The sequence below is a fragment of the Mus caroli genome, unplaced genomic scaffold, assembly GCF_978045245.1.
Source record: "Mus caroli unplaced genomic scaffold, Mus_caroli_1 scaffold_16, whole genome shotgun sequence".
Lineage (NCBI taxonomy): Eukaryota > Metazoa > Chordata > Mammalia > Rodentia > Muridae > Mus > Mus caroli.
This window is the reverse complement of record NW_028227271.1, coordinates 21793025-21809036: the sequence shown is the minus strand read 5'-3', so window position 1 is coordinate 21809036 and position 16012 is coordinate 21793025. Positions and strand designations below refer to the sequence as shown.

At 48.5% G+C, this 16012-nt stretch overlaps 1 protein-coding gene across 1 annotated transcript; it reads right to left on the bottom strand.

Annotated features, from left to right (window-relative positions):
- Positions 1-569: 569 nt before the first annotated feature.
- Ndufa6 (NADH:ubiquinone oxidoreductase subunit A6) lies at positions 570-4552 on the bottom strand. Its single transcript, XM_021183751.3, has 3 exons — positions 4361-4552; positions 1386-1501; positions 570-799 (listed from the first exon to the last, which is right to left on the bottom strand). The coding sequence occupies exons 1-3, from the start codon at positions 4506-4508 to the stop codon at positions 668-670; spliced, it is 396 nt and encodes a 131-aa protein (XP_021039410.2). The 5' UTR covers positions 4509-4552; the 3' UTR covers positions 570-667.
- Between the last annotated feature and the right edge of the window lie 11460 nt (positions 4553-16012).

Here is a 16012-nt window from a genome sequence, read left to right as displayed (position 1 = left end):
TAAACCCCAATACTGTGAGTGCCTTCCTTCAGCATTCAGGACTGTCCAGGGAAGAAGGTCGAAGCACGACCTTGGGTAGTTCAAGGTCATCCCTGGTGGCTACACAGGGAGTAGGCAGGCTATCCTTGGCTACATGAGATCCTGTTTGAACAATTAAGTGCATTAGTAGTAGGACGAGTGTGTTGTGTTTGCACTGCCCAGTGTGCTCTGCAGTGAGGAGGCAGCTAAGCTCATTTACAGACGAGTGCTCCTAAGCAGAAGGGCTAGCCTTGGAGCAGTCAGTTCTAGTGCTGTCCCCACAGTGCTACTCTGTTCCCTCTGATGGAAGAGCCTTGCTGCCAAGTCTTGGAAGCTATATACATAAGTACAGAGACAGTAACAACGTTACCATTTCACATCCACTGTGGGAGAATCTGGATAGAGCCTCCCATCCCTTCCTGCTTCCCCATGCAAGGGTCTGAGTCAGCTGGCAGCAAACAACATAGATCTCCAGGACAGGGGCATCAACATGGTGTGTGTGTACACAAAGGTTCCACACTCAGGCAAGAAGTAAAAGAGACCACAGGAAAGGGGTTCACCAGTGCAATTTTATCACAACCAACCATCAAATAATGAGTTTATTTATACTCTAATTAAATATTAACATGCACCTTGCCATCAGGTGACCTCATGGGTCATGGCCCATATAGAACTTAGACAAGAAATCCTTTGGCCTTGGTGTTTCTGTTTCATGGAAAAACCGCATAACGTGTGTCCGCTGCTTCCATACTTTGATGGTTTCCTGGAGCTCCATCTTTCCCTGTGTACATGAAGGAAAAGTAGTCAGTTCCAGCCATTAAATGAGGAACACAGCACACAAGTTCAGTTCTGTGTTGTATTTGGCATGGACTTGCTAATGACCGTACATTAACCATACCCAGAGCCACGCTGCCTTCCTGTGGTTGCAGATAGGTGAGACAGTGTGTTCCAGGGTGGCATCCTATAGGAGCTGGCACTTCCTACACTTTACACTGCAGTGTGTGTCCCCCCCCCCCATCCCCCTTCAGGGCTGAGGCAAGAGGATGTGTGGTTCCAGCCCAGGACTCTCAAAAGTAGAGACATCCAAGTGGGATATGGTGGTATACACCTTTAATCTTGGCACTTGGCAGGCAGAGGCAGGTGGATCTCAGGGCTAGCCTGGTCTACAGAACAAGTCCCAGGACAGCCAGAACTACATAGTGAGACCTTGGCTTTAAAAAGAAAAAAGGGGACCTCCAAGTTGAACTTGGAGACATGGCAGCTGCTGAGTCTGCAGCTGGTTTTAATGGAGGTGGTATTCACTTGAAGACTCAGGGGCTCAGGACAAGCCAGCGGATCTTTTAAGTCTGCCAGAGAGGGTCAGTTACCTTAATGACCAGCAGATCAACCACTCTGGGGTCTGTGACATGAGCATTCTTCATGAACATTTCTCGGACTTTATCCCGTCCTTGTTTCACCGTGATATCCAGCTGCATTAAGTGCACTAAAGAGAAAACCGGACTGTATTAATCAGATCTTTTAAGCTTATATCAGTGGGTGACCACTGGACGTGTACAAGTGGCTCAGTTACTTTATGCCGCATAGCCCAACCCTAGCCTGGGTACATGCCTTACTAAACAGCCCAACCTGGATCTCAGTGCTCTTGAGTGGGCCTCTGGAGAGGCTGTGTACCTACCTTGCTTTTTGTGTATGGGCGGAGCAGGTTGGGGCAGAATCTAGGGCCTTGCACATGTTAGGCAAGGGCTCCATCACTGAGCAATATTGTTTTTATATGGGATATACAATATATTACCATATTATTTTTATATGGAATAACCAGCAAAAATAAAGGCACCAGAGTTGAAATCTCTGTAAAATAATGTAGTGTAGGTTGTAAGTACTATATGAATCTTAGCAGCTAAGGGGTGCTGCTAAGAGTCTGCACAGGGAGGGAAGGCTGTAATCAAACCATCAGACAACTTGGGGAAGGACAGACTCTAGGCCTTAACTGAGAGTGGGACAGTCACCTATGACTGCAAACAAGATACAAGGCTGCCACTGTGGAACCATGAGCCACACCACCCTGCACTTCCACTCCCATATAAGGGACTGAAACCGAACACAATAAACTTCTCTTCCCTTAAAAAGGGAGGAGGCTGAGAGATGGCTTAGCATCTAAGAGCACATACTGCCTTTCCAATCCCCAGCAACCATGTCAGGCAACTCAAAAACCCTGTAACTCCAGCTCCAGGGACCCACCCATGCCTCTGGCCTCTGCTGACATTTGGATTTACCTGCACCCTCCCATACACACATGCATGCATGCACCACGCACGCACGTGCACACGATTTTAAAAGTAATAAAATACATTTTAAAATTAAAAGTCACAGTATTCACCAATCTATTAAGTCAGTGGCTAAACAGTGGCACAAACTTAGGTGACTGAACTTAATGTGCCACATGGGTGTCCTTTGGAGATTAGGTTGTAAACTGGACTTAGTGGTAACAGGACTGTAAACCCAGCCTACAAGCTGGAGGTTTGCTATGGGCTGTATGGTGCTATGGATCCACAGCAAGATCTTGTTTCAAAAGAGAAAAGCAGACTTTAGTCACCCATCCCCTGACACTCAGCCTTCGGCAGATTTGCTGAGGACACCAAGGATACAAAAGGACCACTAGGTGTTAAACATTCTGGTTACAGAGGTCAGTATATTCATTTAATGAAGATATCTTGTGCACTGGCCACTCTTGTGACATGTCCACTCTGATCTATAAAACTGCAATCAGCCAACCATGGTGGCAGATGCCTTTAATCCCAGAATTGAGGCAAAACCCTAACAAAAACAAAAACAGTGCCGGGCGTGGTGGTGCACGCCTTTAGTCCCAGCACTCGGGAGGCAGAGGCAGGTGGATTTCTGAGTTCGAGGCCAGCCTGGTCTACAAAGTGAGTTCCAGGACAGCCAGGGCTATATAGAGAAACCCTGTTTGAAAAACAACAAAAAAACAAAGAAAAGAAAGCCCCCACCCCCAAAAAGCAAAAAACCCAAAAACAAAAACAAGCCCAGTGTGGTAGCACAGAGGCAGATGGCTCTGAGTTCCAGGCCAGCGAAGGCTACAATGTGAGACGCTGTCTCAGAAAAACAAAAACAACAAAAAGTCACAAAAACACAGATAAAATCATGCTGTGTCTAAATCAGGCTTGAATCTTTTGTTATACTCCAGTTCAGTGATTGCAGAAATGGTGAACACTACGCTAGGTTCTGAGAGAGCGGTCACCAAGGTCAGTGCGCACACAGGGATTTCAGGAAAGAACTGTACAATGACAAACTGAGACAAGTTTGTTGTGTTGTTGAGACAGAACCCGTCATTCAGAATCTTAGGATTTGTGAAGCATCAGGCCCAGAGACTGAAGGGTGCAGTATTATAACTACTGTCTGGTAAACTCCAGCCTGAGGTGGGCATGGATTTTTTGTTTTTAACTCCCGGAAGACAATATTATGGCCATTTCACAGATGAGCAAATACCGATGAAAAAATCTTACCCAAGGTCACACAGCTAATAAAGGTCGAATCTGAGGACAGTGTGGCTGCCTCTCAAGCAGTGCTGAGGAGTGCTGTGGAGCTGTTGTTACTGGAAAACGCCTTTCCCCTCAGATCAGCTCAAGTTAAATACATGTCTACTCAACAACCAAAGATGTCCCTGACATTTGTAGGTCATTTGAACTCTCGCTCACCCCCTTTTAAAATCCACTACAGTGGCAGGATTGAGCGAGACAACCAAGATTGCAGACTCACACCCGCCACTCAGGTGAACAGACTAGATTCTCCCACCTACGGGAAAAGGCGTGTTTTGCAGCAGTAGGGGGGTTAGACTTCAAAATTCTGGGGCAAGCTGATCTAGTGAGCAAAGCTGGGGAGCTCCGAGGGGCCATTTCGTCTGGAGGCTTCAAAAGGCAGCAGGCAGCTACTGGGTGACCTTGGTCAAGTCGTTTCCCTCTCGTGATGCAGTTTGTTCTCCAGACTAGGTAACAGATAACTGCTAAAGCCCTTCGCCACTTTAGTTACAAAATCGAATGGGCATCTAGACCCTTCTCTGGAACTGTAAAGTTGGGTTCAAGAAGCACCCGGGGCTAGCTCGGGACCGCGGACGCCCCTCCCAGGGGCTCCATAAGAAATAAGGAACAAAGGCCACCAAAGCGACTAGGGCGTTCGGAAGCCCTGTCCCGGTGTGGGACACTCTGGCTCGGGTGACCCCCTTCCCCCGAAGCCTAGGGCTCGTTTCTGTCCCACTACGTGACCTCAGCTCGGCCGAGAGACCTTGGACAGGTGCCTCCGGGGCCCCGAATGCACCCCTGCCTCTCACCGGTGTTCGGCACCTCTCGATACCAAGCGCGGTAGAGCTCGCGCACCCTCCGCTTGGCCTCATTCAGGTCGCGACTGAAAATGGGCTTCACCGAGGTACTGGCTGCCGTAGCAGCAGCCTGGCGCAGGCCGGTGGCCGCGGCCGCCATCTTGCCGAGGAAGCCCCGCCCCTTCAGCGTGCGCACGCGCGGTGCCACGGGACTCGCCGCCGTGCCTCCTGTAGTGCAGAGGGAAGGATTTACTGGACTGGGGCTCTCTGATTGGCTGGAAGCCTCGGGCTCTGCGATGCGCATGCTCTACCGCGGAAACACCGATCCGGGGTTGGCTCGTTCGACGGCGGCGCTGAGGAACCACCAGGGGGCGTAGCGTCGAGGCTTCGGGCAGCGGTGAGGCGCTCCGTCTGCTCTTACCAAAAGTTTGTTCCTTCAGCCAGGCGCCCAGGTTGGCAGGCTCGGAGGAGAAGACCTCGGGCATAGATAACGGTGCCAGGCGGCAATGGCGGTCTTTCCGCAGCAACAGTGCGTACTGCTGTACACATTGTGTATGTGCTTCCGAAAAACCGTTTTCTTGTAGACATGGTGTCGACCGCAAAAGCGCCTCTGGCTTGAGCTTTTTGGCGTTTCTCAGCCCCGTTTGGATACTTACTTCTTGCCATTGTTTTGAGTTGTCGTCTTTCTGCGCCTGGCCTGGAACTCACTTATGTAGACCAGCCAGGCTGGCCTCAGAGCTTGCAGTGATTTCTCTGCCTCTGCAGGTTTGTGCCCACCGCACCTGCGGTTGCCTTTTTGCAAATAAATGTGTGTGGGTGTTTTGGATGTTTGTATAGGTGTGCACCACGTGTGCTTTTTGGTGTCCATGGAGGCCAAAGAAGGCTATGGATTCCTCTGGGACCGACGGTTATGAGTTGCTTTGTGGAGCTGGGAATTGAGCCCAGGTCCTTTGGCAGAGCAGTTAGAGTGCTTAAGCACTCACGGAGGCATCTCTCCAGCCCCTGCAGTTACATTTGACCTTGCACTCCAGATTCCCCCTGCTTCAGTCTCCTTAGTGCTACTTCACCTAGCCTAACCATCTCCATTTTAGATTAGGAATTTTACATCCCAAACCATGGAAGCTATATCTATCTCTGTATCTAATCTATATCTATACTCTATGATATATATCTATACATATTCTCTGCTATATAAATAAAGCTGAAGAATTGCTGCCTAACGACATTCTAATATAGTAACTGCACCATGCATTATGGATATCTTTGTGCTAATTTGAACAATCAGTACTTACAAAGTACAATGCACACAGATATGCTCAGCACACAGCATTTAAACTCTCATGGAGGAGAGCATGGCAGCAGGCAGGCGGGAGTGACCCTGAAGCAGCAGCTGAGGGCTTACAATAGAGAAAGACTGGGCCGGCCTCTAGTCACCTCTAGTGACACATCTTCAACAAGGGCCACACCTACTCCAACAAGGCCCCACCTCCTACTCCTTCCCAAAACAGTTCCACTAACTAGGAACCTAGCATTCAAACACATGAACTTATGGGGGCCAAACCACCACATTATTGAATTTTTTTTTTCTTTTATTCTCTCTCCTCCCTTTTGGAACCTGGCTAACCTGGGACTTTCTTTATAGACCCATGTTGGATGATTCACAACTACCATAACTAGCTCTAAGGGGCCCAGTAACCTTTTTTCTAGCCTCTATTAAGCACCTGCATGATGTGGTCCCTACACACATACACACATGAACACACACACACACACACAGAGGCACATACAGATAAATTATTTTAAAAATTTAGTTTTTCAGACTTGTTTTTAGGTCTAAAATGTAGTCTTTTCTGTTGTGATTAGTATTTCATGTGCATATAAACCAAGACATTCTCTAGTTTTGGCCATCTACAGGTACACAGTCGTGATTCAGCGACCTTTATGAGGTTTGGAGGAGGTAGGAATTGCTGTCATGTGCCATGCCCACTCACTTGATATCACTGAGCACCCTCAGAGGCAAGGTCTGTGTCCTTTCTGTGTCCCAGCATGCTGCTGTGCCCCACACGGAAGCTCAGCAAACACTGGCTGGGTGAGTGGATGACGCTTGGATGCTGCTAGGCTCCCTTCTTACTTATGATTCAGAGGATAGGCTGCTCAGTGTTAAGCCCTCCATGTCACTGTGACTTCCATGTCTTCAGGACTTCACATGGCGCTCCCTCATCACCTCGTTACTGCCCCCTTATCCTTGAATGGCGTTGAACTGAACCAAAGGAGTGCCTGTGAGGGTGCTACCCCTCGCCAGGCACACTTAGAACCACCTTGAGGCAATTGGCGTGATGCCCTTCTCACATATGGAGGAGTTGTCTGTCCTAAAGCTCTCTACATCACGATGCCACACTCTCCCTGCAAAAGGAGGGCCTGCGCACTCAACTCCCAGGCAAGGCTGGTATCGACACTTTTCCCAGATTGTCTGTAGGCTGCGTGGACACTGACACAAAGACATCTCTGTGGATCCCTGACTGTCATCTGGATGGGCGTGCTTGGTAAGTAGGTTTAGAGGTGTTCTTGTTAACCCATACCCAACCCAGCGAGAAGGATCCTTAGGGCCCAGTCCTGCCCTCTGTGCATCCCTTCCTTCTTGGCTCTCCCCTCTGTGCACCCTTCTTGGCTCTCCCCTTCCTCCTCTCCAGAACTGATCTTACTTCCTTTCCCCCTCCTAGCTTCCTTGTGGGATGAGCTTGATACCGTACTCATTGACACGGAGTCCTGAGTGACTCACAGAACTTAGAGTTGAATACATTGCTAGCAGCACTCTCAGTAAGATGTGGTGGCTCTGCTTTAAAATGCTAACCAGGACTTGAAGCAACAGATAGGAACAGCAGAATCATGCAATCAGTCATGTTGTTATTGATCTGTCTCAGCCATAAGACCAATTTTCTAGAAACTGTTAATGGCTTCTCTAATAGGAGAAGCCCTCATTAGGAAACCAAGGGAGGTGTGCTGCCCCACCTCATTTAGGCAGTCAGAGAAGGAAGCATTTCGCAACCACTATGCCACTATGAATGTGAATTTTGGGCGGGTAAGGGAACAGAGAAGGACCTAGAGTTTGGGTCAATATAGTGAGTTTGGGCTAGCCTAGGCTACATATTGAGAGTCTCTCTCTCTCTCCCCCCTCTCCGTCTCTCTCTCTCTCTCTCTCTCTCTGTATATATATCAATCAGACAGACAGATCGTAAGATAGAGGACAGGAGGGGCCAGAATGACCTCATACAACACTCACTTTTAGGCCAATCAGGGAAGAAGAACATGAGGGGTGGGAAGAAACCCAGAAGATGAGCCAGAAGAGGTGATTCTAGGAAGAGGGTGACACCAGAGTGCACAGCGTGGACAAAGGAGGCCACTGGGATGGTGGGTGGCCAGAGTGTGTTGGGGATGGGGCTAAGGCTGGTAACTTCAGGTTTCAGTCAACTTCAAGTGCTTCATGGATTCAAAGCACACTGAAGTGGGTTGTGTATTGAGGGGAAGAGGGAGCAGTGTCGACATCCACTGTAGACCATTCGGGGAGGAGACTGCACTGTGGGACAGTAAGGGCAGGAACTGGAAAGGATCTCAGGTTCCAGAGAAGTCTGGCTTTTCAGGGGAGGGATGTGTGGTGTGTTTCAGTGGTGATGGAAGTGAGCCAGAAGAGAGGGAAAAGCAGAATGTGCAGGTGAGAGGAGGGATCACCGGATGCTCAGGTGATGAGAAGGCCAGGGAGAATGGGGTACAGGAGCCTTGGAGAAGACTGGGTCACTTCTGCCACCAGAAGAGAGGGCCCGTGGGAAAGTCAAGGAGGATTCTTCCCGATGGTGCGCCTGTTCTTGGTGACACAGAAAACCTGGAACAGAGTTGGGGTGGAAGGTTTACAGAGGGAATCTGAAATCATCTCTTCAGTGTGGGCAGCTGATGAGGAAGTGGAAGGGTCTCACTATGCAGCCTTGTAGCTTTGGCTGGCCTGGAACTCTTGATGTAGACCAGGCTGATAAAGACCTGACTGCCTCTGTGTCCTGAGTGCTGAGATTAAAGGTGTGTGCTCCCATACTGCCAAATTCTTTTTAAAGGGTACATAAAACTGAAAACACCTTAAAGTCTTTGGTTGGTAGTTCTTAACCATTTTATTTCTGTTATACCCAAGGGCATTTTTTTTAACCATATGTTAGATCGATGCTTTCTTAAAATTCTACTACTGAGGGAAAAAAAGGAAATAAACAAGGAAAAGACATGGCTGCTTCGAGGTATAGTGGAGGAGAAGGTTTACTGTAGATATGCTGGAGAGAGTAGCCAGAGGTGGGGACATCTGGGAGAGTCCAGAGTGGACATGACCCAGAGCTGTGGGAGGAGAGAGGGGAGGGGAGAGAGGAAGCTAGACCAAGAGACCAGGAGGGTAAAGGGTAAACAGGGTAAACTTCAGAGTCAGGAGCCAAGTCGGAAAGGAAGCAGACATGTGAGAGAAAGAGAGAGCAGCGTGGAGCTGGAAAGGAAACAGGCATGCTAGAGAGAGCAGCATGGAGCTGGCATGTGTGGGGTTGTGGTCACGTTCTGTGTGTTCCAGAACAGCAGGCTGGCGGTGAGACGCTATTTCCAGTCTTGGTTGTGTGGTCTGTGGGTCCAGAGCAAGCAGGCTTTGGAGGAGTGTAGGAAGATCGAGCCGATCAACAGGAAGTGAGCAAGTATGGCCGCCCAGCCAGGGTCAGAATCTGTCCCTTGCTACTGGATCGCCCCCTCATCCTGATGGACCCAGGTAAACAAGGAAAGGAAGCGCACAGGAGCTCCGTGTGTGCTCCACACCGCAAGTCTGGTAAGTTCGGAAGGAATCGGTAGAGGCAGCCAGCCGAGCAGAGCGTCTGGCCTGAGCGCTGTCGCAGCTGAGATGTGTTGGTCTCCTGTGGATTTTGAATGCGTGTATCGTAGTGGAGGAAGCTTTGGGGCCTGGGAAGGGTGAGGCTAAGCAGCCACGTGAGGCCAGAGAGAGGTCACAGCCTCTTTCGGCAGTGTTGCTTCTAGATTGCCCAAGTTTCCTGTACGCAGCACACTAGCACATGTCTTTATTCTCTCGGGTTGCTGGGCCTGGGTAATGGGTTCCCACCCACTGATCTGCAAACCCAGGGTTTCTCCAGCTTTCTTCTAAGGCTGCTGTGTAGTTAATTACCAGGGGGACTGACACCTTTCTCAAGGCCATGGCTGTCTGTTATTGATTTCTTCCCTCTGGACTCATACTGAAACAGAACCTATTTTTCTCGAACGTTCATGCTGCCCTGTAACCATGAACACAGAGCAAGTAAACCCCATACAACCTAATAGTGCCCTACAATAGTGAGTGTTAGAGTTTTGCTTGCTTTGGTTGGAAAAGCCATGCATCTGCTCATGCATTTAATACTTGATATTTCCCCCATAAGTTTGAATGACTTTCAGGAATATTTTCGCTGAGTGTCACGGTATGCACCTGTAATCCCAATACTCAGGAGCCTGAGGTAGAAGATTTGGTAGGATTTTGAGGCTAGCCTAACCTATACAGTGAATTCCAGATCAGCTCAGTGGAAACCTGTTTCAAAACCCAGTAATTCCTTACACTACAATGGAGAGGCAGGCAGATCTCTGTGTATGACTTCAGGGCCAATCTAGACAACATAATGAGTTCTAGGCAAGCCCAAGCTGAACAATGAGACCCTGTAGTGGCCATTCCTGGTTGTCAACTTGACTATATCTGGAATGACCTACAATCCAGAATTGGAAGGCTCACCAGTGATCCTAATCTGGAGGGTGGGAGATACAAGTTTCTGACCTGGATCTTGGCATGGAGTTCTTGCGGCATGGTGGCTATGAATCCCAGAAGATTAAGACAGGGAGATCTCTGAGTTCAAGGTCATCTGGGACAAAGCAAGTCCCAGATCCCGGCATGGTGGCACACACCTTTAATCTGGGCCACACCTTCTGCTGGAGACCTACCTACATAAGGACATTGGAAGAAGGAAGATTCGCTCGCTCTCTTTGCCTGCTTGCCTTGTGGGGTTGAGCAACTGCTAGATCCTTGGACTTCTATTCACAGCTGCTGCTGACCATTGTTGGGGAGTTGGACTGCAGATAGAAAGTCATCAACAAATTCCCTTACTATATATAGAGACTACCCATAAATTCTGTGACTCTTGAGAACCCTGACAATACGGATCCCATCTCAAAAACAAAAAGAAAACAAAACACTCCCTTAAAAAATATAGCAAGGTAGGCAGTGGTTGTGCATGCCCCTAATCCCAGCACTTAGGAGGCAGAGGCAGGTGGGTCTCTGTGAGTTCAAGGCCAGCCAGGGATACACAGAAAAACTGTTTCTTCATCTTTCCCACCAGCCTGCAGGAGCAGTGTAACTATTTCAAGTCTATGGGGAAAACAGTTCTCGACTATGAGACTGCAGAGGCACTATATTACAGCTGGGGTCTGGAGGCCAATGCTCTCATGTGAGCCTAGAGAAGGCTCAGTTCCTCATAGTCAGCACTTATGACATCAAGATGATGTGTAAGCAAAAGAGCTCTGGGCACAGCGATGCACATCTTTAATTCCAGCACTTGGGAGCAGAAGCAGGCTGATCTCTGTGTGTTTGAGACCAGCCTTGTCTGTGAAGTAGATTTCAGGCCAGGCAGGAGTATTAAAAACCCTATTACAACAATAGAACACAACACAAAACCAACCAACCCCAAATTACCTCTTGAGAATTTCTCGTGTCTCTTTTGGCCAAGCTCAAAGCAGAGAGCCTTATCATCCCCCAGAGCCCCACCTCCCTCCCAGCCATTGGCTAACTCTCCATGGGAGTGGTCCAGACAATGCCTTTGTCCCAGTGCATATGTGTGGCTTTAGAATGTGGCTCAATGTTCATAGCTCAGCAAGGTAGCTAGTGTAACAAGGACACCTGTCTGGATGAGTCTCCTTGATGTCCTAGATCCAAGAACTTGGGGCAGTACATAAACTTTAATGTGGTACTGGGAAAAAACAAGCATTAGGAGTAAGGGAGTCCCCAGGCCTTAGAGGGTACTTGGTGCTGAGTAAATTGTTCTCTCAGCGAATGATCACAGGGTCCACCTGTTTGTGTTTTAGAGGCTTCTATGGTCCTGCATTTCCTGAGAAAGCTCTGGCTGGGGTTGCTTCTAGCCTCTGACCCCCTGCAAGGTGAGGTACCACAAACAAGAAAGGCTCCATTAGAGCCTGTATCTGCTGCTTCTGAAAGGGCAGCTGCCTTCTTTTCAGGGTCCCAAGGCTGCTTTGGGATATTCATGCTTTCCCACCAGCTGCAGGGGCATACCTCCTGCTCCTTAATCTTCCTGCTCTCTAATCTCCTGTGTACTCTTCAGTGACACTCGGGGGCCCAGGCCAGCCCTTTGACACAGTGCTAGAGTCCAGATGTCCTGGAACATGAGCTACACATATGCTCGCGCACGCACGCACGCACGCACGCAGGCAGGCACAGTGCCACCGCTCAGGGGATCAGTGGCAGAACTAGCTGGATACTGCTGGATCCTCTGGGGAAAAAGTGTCCCAGGCTCTCTGTCAAGAGTGGAATTTTCTGTCCCAGGGTGTTATTAAATGCACTGAAGTGTCAGGTGTCTCCTCCCCACCCCCTCCCGTGCTCAGCTCAGCTCAGCTTAGTGACCATTCCATAAAGAGAAGTGACAGATAGCAGTGCCAGCTCTGGGCAGGTGCTTTAGTTACTCTGTGGGAGGGGACACAGCGCCCAGCAACTGCAGGAAGGAAGGGTTCATTTAGTCTCTCAGTCTGAGGGTGCAGGTCAGCGTGGTGGGAAAGGGGTGGCAGCAGAGGCCTGAAGTGGCTGCTCACACTGCTCCTATAACCAGGAAGCGGAGAGGGATTGTTGGCTATAGCCAGGAAGCGGAGAGGGATTGTTGGCTATAACCAGGAAGCGGAGAGGGATTGTTGGCTATAACCAGGAAGCGGAGAGGGATTGTTGGCTATAGCCAGGAAGTGGAGAGGGATTGATTGTTGGTGCTCTGCTCACTCTCTCGTTTTGCTTCAGTCCTGGATGCAAGCCCAAGGTGCTGTCCATCTTAATTAACTCAATCTAGGAACTCCTCAGACATGGCCAGAGATTTGTCTCTTTGGTGACTTTACATTCTGTCAAGTTGAAACTATCCCCCATAGCAGGAAACCGTAGGCCAGCCAAGGTCACAGGCCCAGGAGCCAAAGCAGGAAGGCAATCTGGCATAGCTTTCTCTGAGTAGGACAGGGAAAAAGCCAAGACAAGGTCAGTCATACTGTGTGGTGTAGTGATTTTTGTGTGTGTGACAATTTTGGAATTTTGTTTCTTAAAAAACCCACAGAAATATTATAAGAATACTTTGGGTTTTTTTTTTGTTTGTTTTAATCCTAGGTATGGGGATGTGGGGCTGCTTCGCAGCAGGTGACTGTGATTTGCCTCGTGCTCTAGCAGAGGCGTGGTTTTGCCAGCTGCAGATAGTTTCTGTGATTGTGTGACATTTGGAATTCTGGGAACTTTTCAGAGGGTATATAAATGCTAGGGCCTTGACAAGCATGGTGGGTTGGTGGTTAGGGTGGGGACTGGTTGTGGTTTGTTAGTAGTCGTGTTCAAAGAAGACACTAGAAGAAAGAAATTAGATTCAGATTAGATTCTTTCTCCCTTCTATCCTTCTTTCTCTCCTTGTTTAGAGATGGGGGAAAAACTAGGGTGCTAAAGTGTGGGAAAAAGAAGAACCCACAAAAGCAAAGACTGGCTGCAGAGTGTCACCACAGCAGGGCTCAAACACTTTCTTTTCCTTACATGCCCATGCCACCACCTTGTTCTCTGCCCGTCTCATTGATGATGGGTCCCAAGGTTGATTCCTTTCCTGTGGCAGGCCTATAGCCGTCAGGGCTCAATCCCTGTCTTCCCAAGAGTCAGATTACTTAAAAACAGCTGGAGGGGGGGGGATAGGGGGAGAGGTGGAGAGAAGGTGTGGGAAGGAGAAAGAAAGGTGTGGTCTTACCATAGGCAGGACCATGTTTATTCACAGTGAGGGGCAACTTGTCATCCACATGTGTGGATAGCTAAGACATCTAGAGAAGGTGGAATTTGGTCTCTCATAGGGTGAGAATGACTCCTGTAGTCTGCTGGGAAGGTTGGGAAGTGTAGTCCTTCAGCAGGGAATTATCATTCTAGACACTGAGAGGATATAAAAAACGCAGGGCAAGGTGTTGAAGCTGTTTTCTGCTGAGGAGGGTCTTTGTCACAGGTGTGGCTGCCTGTGTGCTGGGTTCCCAGCTGAGTGGTGCTTCCATCATGATGTCAGCTGTGTGATGTCAGCTGTGCTACAGCCTGGGAGCCTGCTACATTCCTCATTGGTTCTATGGGCATGAGTCAGATCATGAACTCTTCTGGGGTTATATTGTCTCCTTAGCACTAATAGTTTGACAGATTTTATTTTTGGTTTTATACAGCTAAGTAGGCAGGTGGGCTATCAGGGTCCTATGGTAAGAGCTAGAAGTAGAAGGATTCATGATCCAGCCAAGGCCTGAAGTAGAATAGTTAATGGGGGTGGGGTGGGGTGGGGTGGGGTGGGGGAATGGGGCGGAGAACAAAGACTGGTACTGGTTCTTAGATTTCCATGTCTCTCTCCTGTCTCCTTATTTTTAGGGGTATTTATTTGTTTGTTTTAATTAAAGGTCCCCTCTTTATTTTCCTAGTTATCCTTTGTTCTTGGTAGATGTCCAGAAAGGTACCCAGGGATGAAGAATCAGTTGTCTAGTGCTGGCCAGAAAAGTAGCTGTATCCTGTGTTACACATCCATCCATTCTTTTCTATTCCTATCCCCCAAATCTGAATTGTTTTTATTCTTCTCTCATATATTACACCCTGACCGCAGTTTCTCCTCCCTCCCATCCTCCCCCCAGCTTCTCGCAGGCTATTTTTAACCATGGCTAAATCTTTTTAATTATCTCTGACTGACTGCCATAGAAACAACTAGATTAAAATATATATATATATATATATATATATATATATATATACACAGACTTCCTTGTCTCATAAAGAGGAGGTCCAATCCTCTTCATTTTGAAGAGCAACCTCAGCTAAAGAATCTAACTGGGCTTCCCGGCTGGAAGCAGAATTTTTCGATGGCCCAGGTCTATGCTACTTGAGCACTGAGTGTTTAAAAAGTTTTTTTCCCCCATAACTAGGGCTGAAGTGTCAACTGCTGCAGAGCCCATGATACTGGCCCCCACCAACAGGGGAATGGGGATAGCTTGTTGTGCATGGGGAAGCCTAGAGTCTAGATTTAGGTGGGCCCCATGGCCACCATTGCTGCCAGCATTGCCATAGCAACAGCAGCGGCCACTGTCTATGAGTCTGAGGGAAATGATAGGCCATGAGGGAAGAAGGAATGGGGGTAATGATGGGCAGGATTGTTCCTTTTCCACTTTAGATGTTCTCCAGTCAACAGAAATGACAGAGACACAAAGACACACAATAAAGACAGCCAGGGGCAGCCACCACACACTCACACAGCTGAACAAACCAGGGGAGTTTGGTGACATCTCATCTGGATCCCAGACATTGGGTTAGCCACGCTCCTTTGTGTCCTAAGGCAGAGGTTGATCAAAGGGAGTCCTAGGGCCCTGAAAAGTCTCCAGGTTGCACATCTCCTAGAAGCCTCATTGACTCCCATCCTCTTCTCTGCTCCAAGGGGATCTGAGACCCATGGTGTCTCAAGGTCGGGTCGCTGGGGAGCTTGGTGGAACCATTAGAGATGTGAGGCATTCACCAGAGAAGACTACTCAGATATAGATTTAAGCCAATAGAAGCTTTATTAGCTGGCTGGTGACAACACTGGGTGCTCAGAATCCCAGTATAGTCCTGAGCTGTACTCAGGGTGAGCTTTTACCAACAACTATATCATGTATTGACACACTTCAGTTAGCAAGAACAGTTAGCTAGAAGAACTATCGAAGTCAAAAAGCAAGATTACTACTTTTAGGGACTTTCCCAGAACTATGGAATTTGATGGATTAGGTCTCTGTTTTTATTATGACAGGAACTGCTGTCTATGTGCAGAGTTTTATGGCCCCAGTGGTACTTCCATCATGGAATCAGCTGTGCTAAGGTCTGAGGACTTTCTAAGGTCTGGGAGCCTGTTTGAATATCAAGCTTGCAGGTCCTACCAACCCTGGTTACAGAGGCACTTTCTTCCTGGGCATGGGCCTGGACAACAGTATCCCTGTTGGGTCATGGAATTAGTGTTGACAAAGAAGCTTAGGAGGTAAACCCCTGCTTCTGGACCCCCTTAAAGCCTTTTAGAGAAGCATGTGGTACCCAACAGGAAACCTTGGGCACTTAACCTGCATATCATTTCCAGCTTCCTGGACTTCTCGACATCTTTGGGGATGCCATATAAGAAGTTGTGATGATGCTGGCTGTCTTAGTTAGGGTTTTACTGCTGTGAACAGACACCATGACCAAGGCAAGTCTTATAAAAAACAATATTTAATTGGGGCTGGCTTACAGGTTCAGAGGTTCAGTCCATTATCATCAAGGTGGGAGCATGGCAGTATCCAGGCAGGCATGGTGCAGGAGGAGCTGAGAGTTCTGTCTTCATCCAAAGGCTGCTAGTGGAAGACTGACATCCAGGC

Excerpts from the sequence above, each read along its gene's own strand:
- Ndufa6 (XM_021183751.3), bottom strand. The coding sequence starts at position 4,508 with ATGGCGGCCGCGGCCACCGGCCTGCGCCAGGCTGCTGCTACGGCAGCC. Across the intron at positions 1,502-4,360 it reads TCGAGAGGTGCCGAACACCG|TGCACTTAATGCAGCTGGAT; the intron begins GTGAGAGGCAGG and ends TTTTCTCTTTAG. Across the intron at positions 800-1,385 it reads TTGATCTGCTGGTCATTAAG|GGAAAGATGGAGCTCCAGGA; the intron begins GTAACTGACCCT and ends TCATGTACACAG.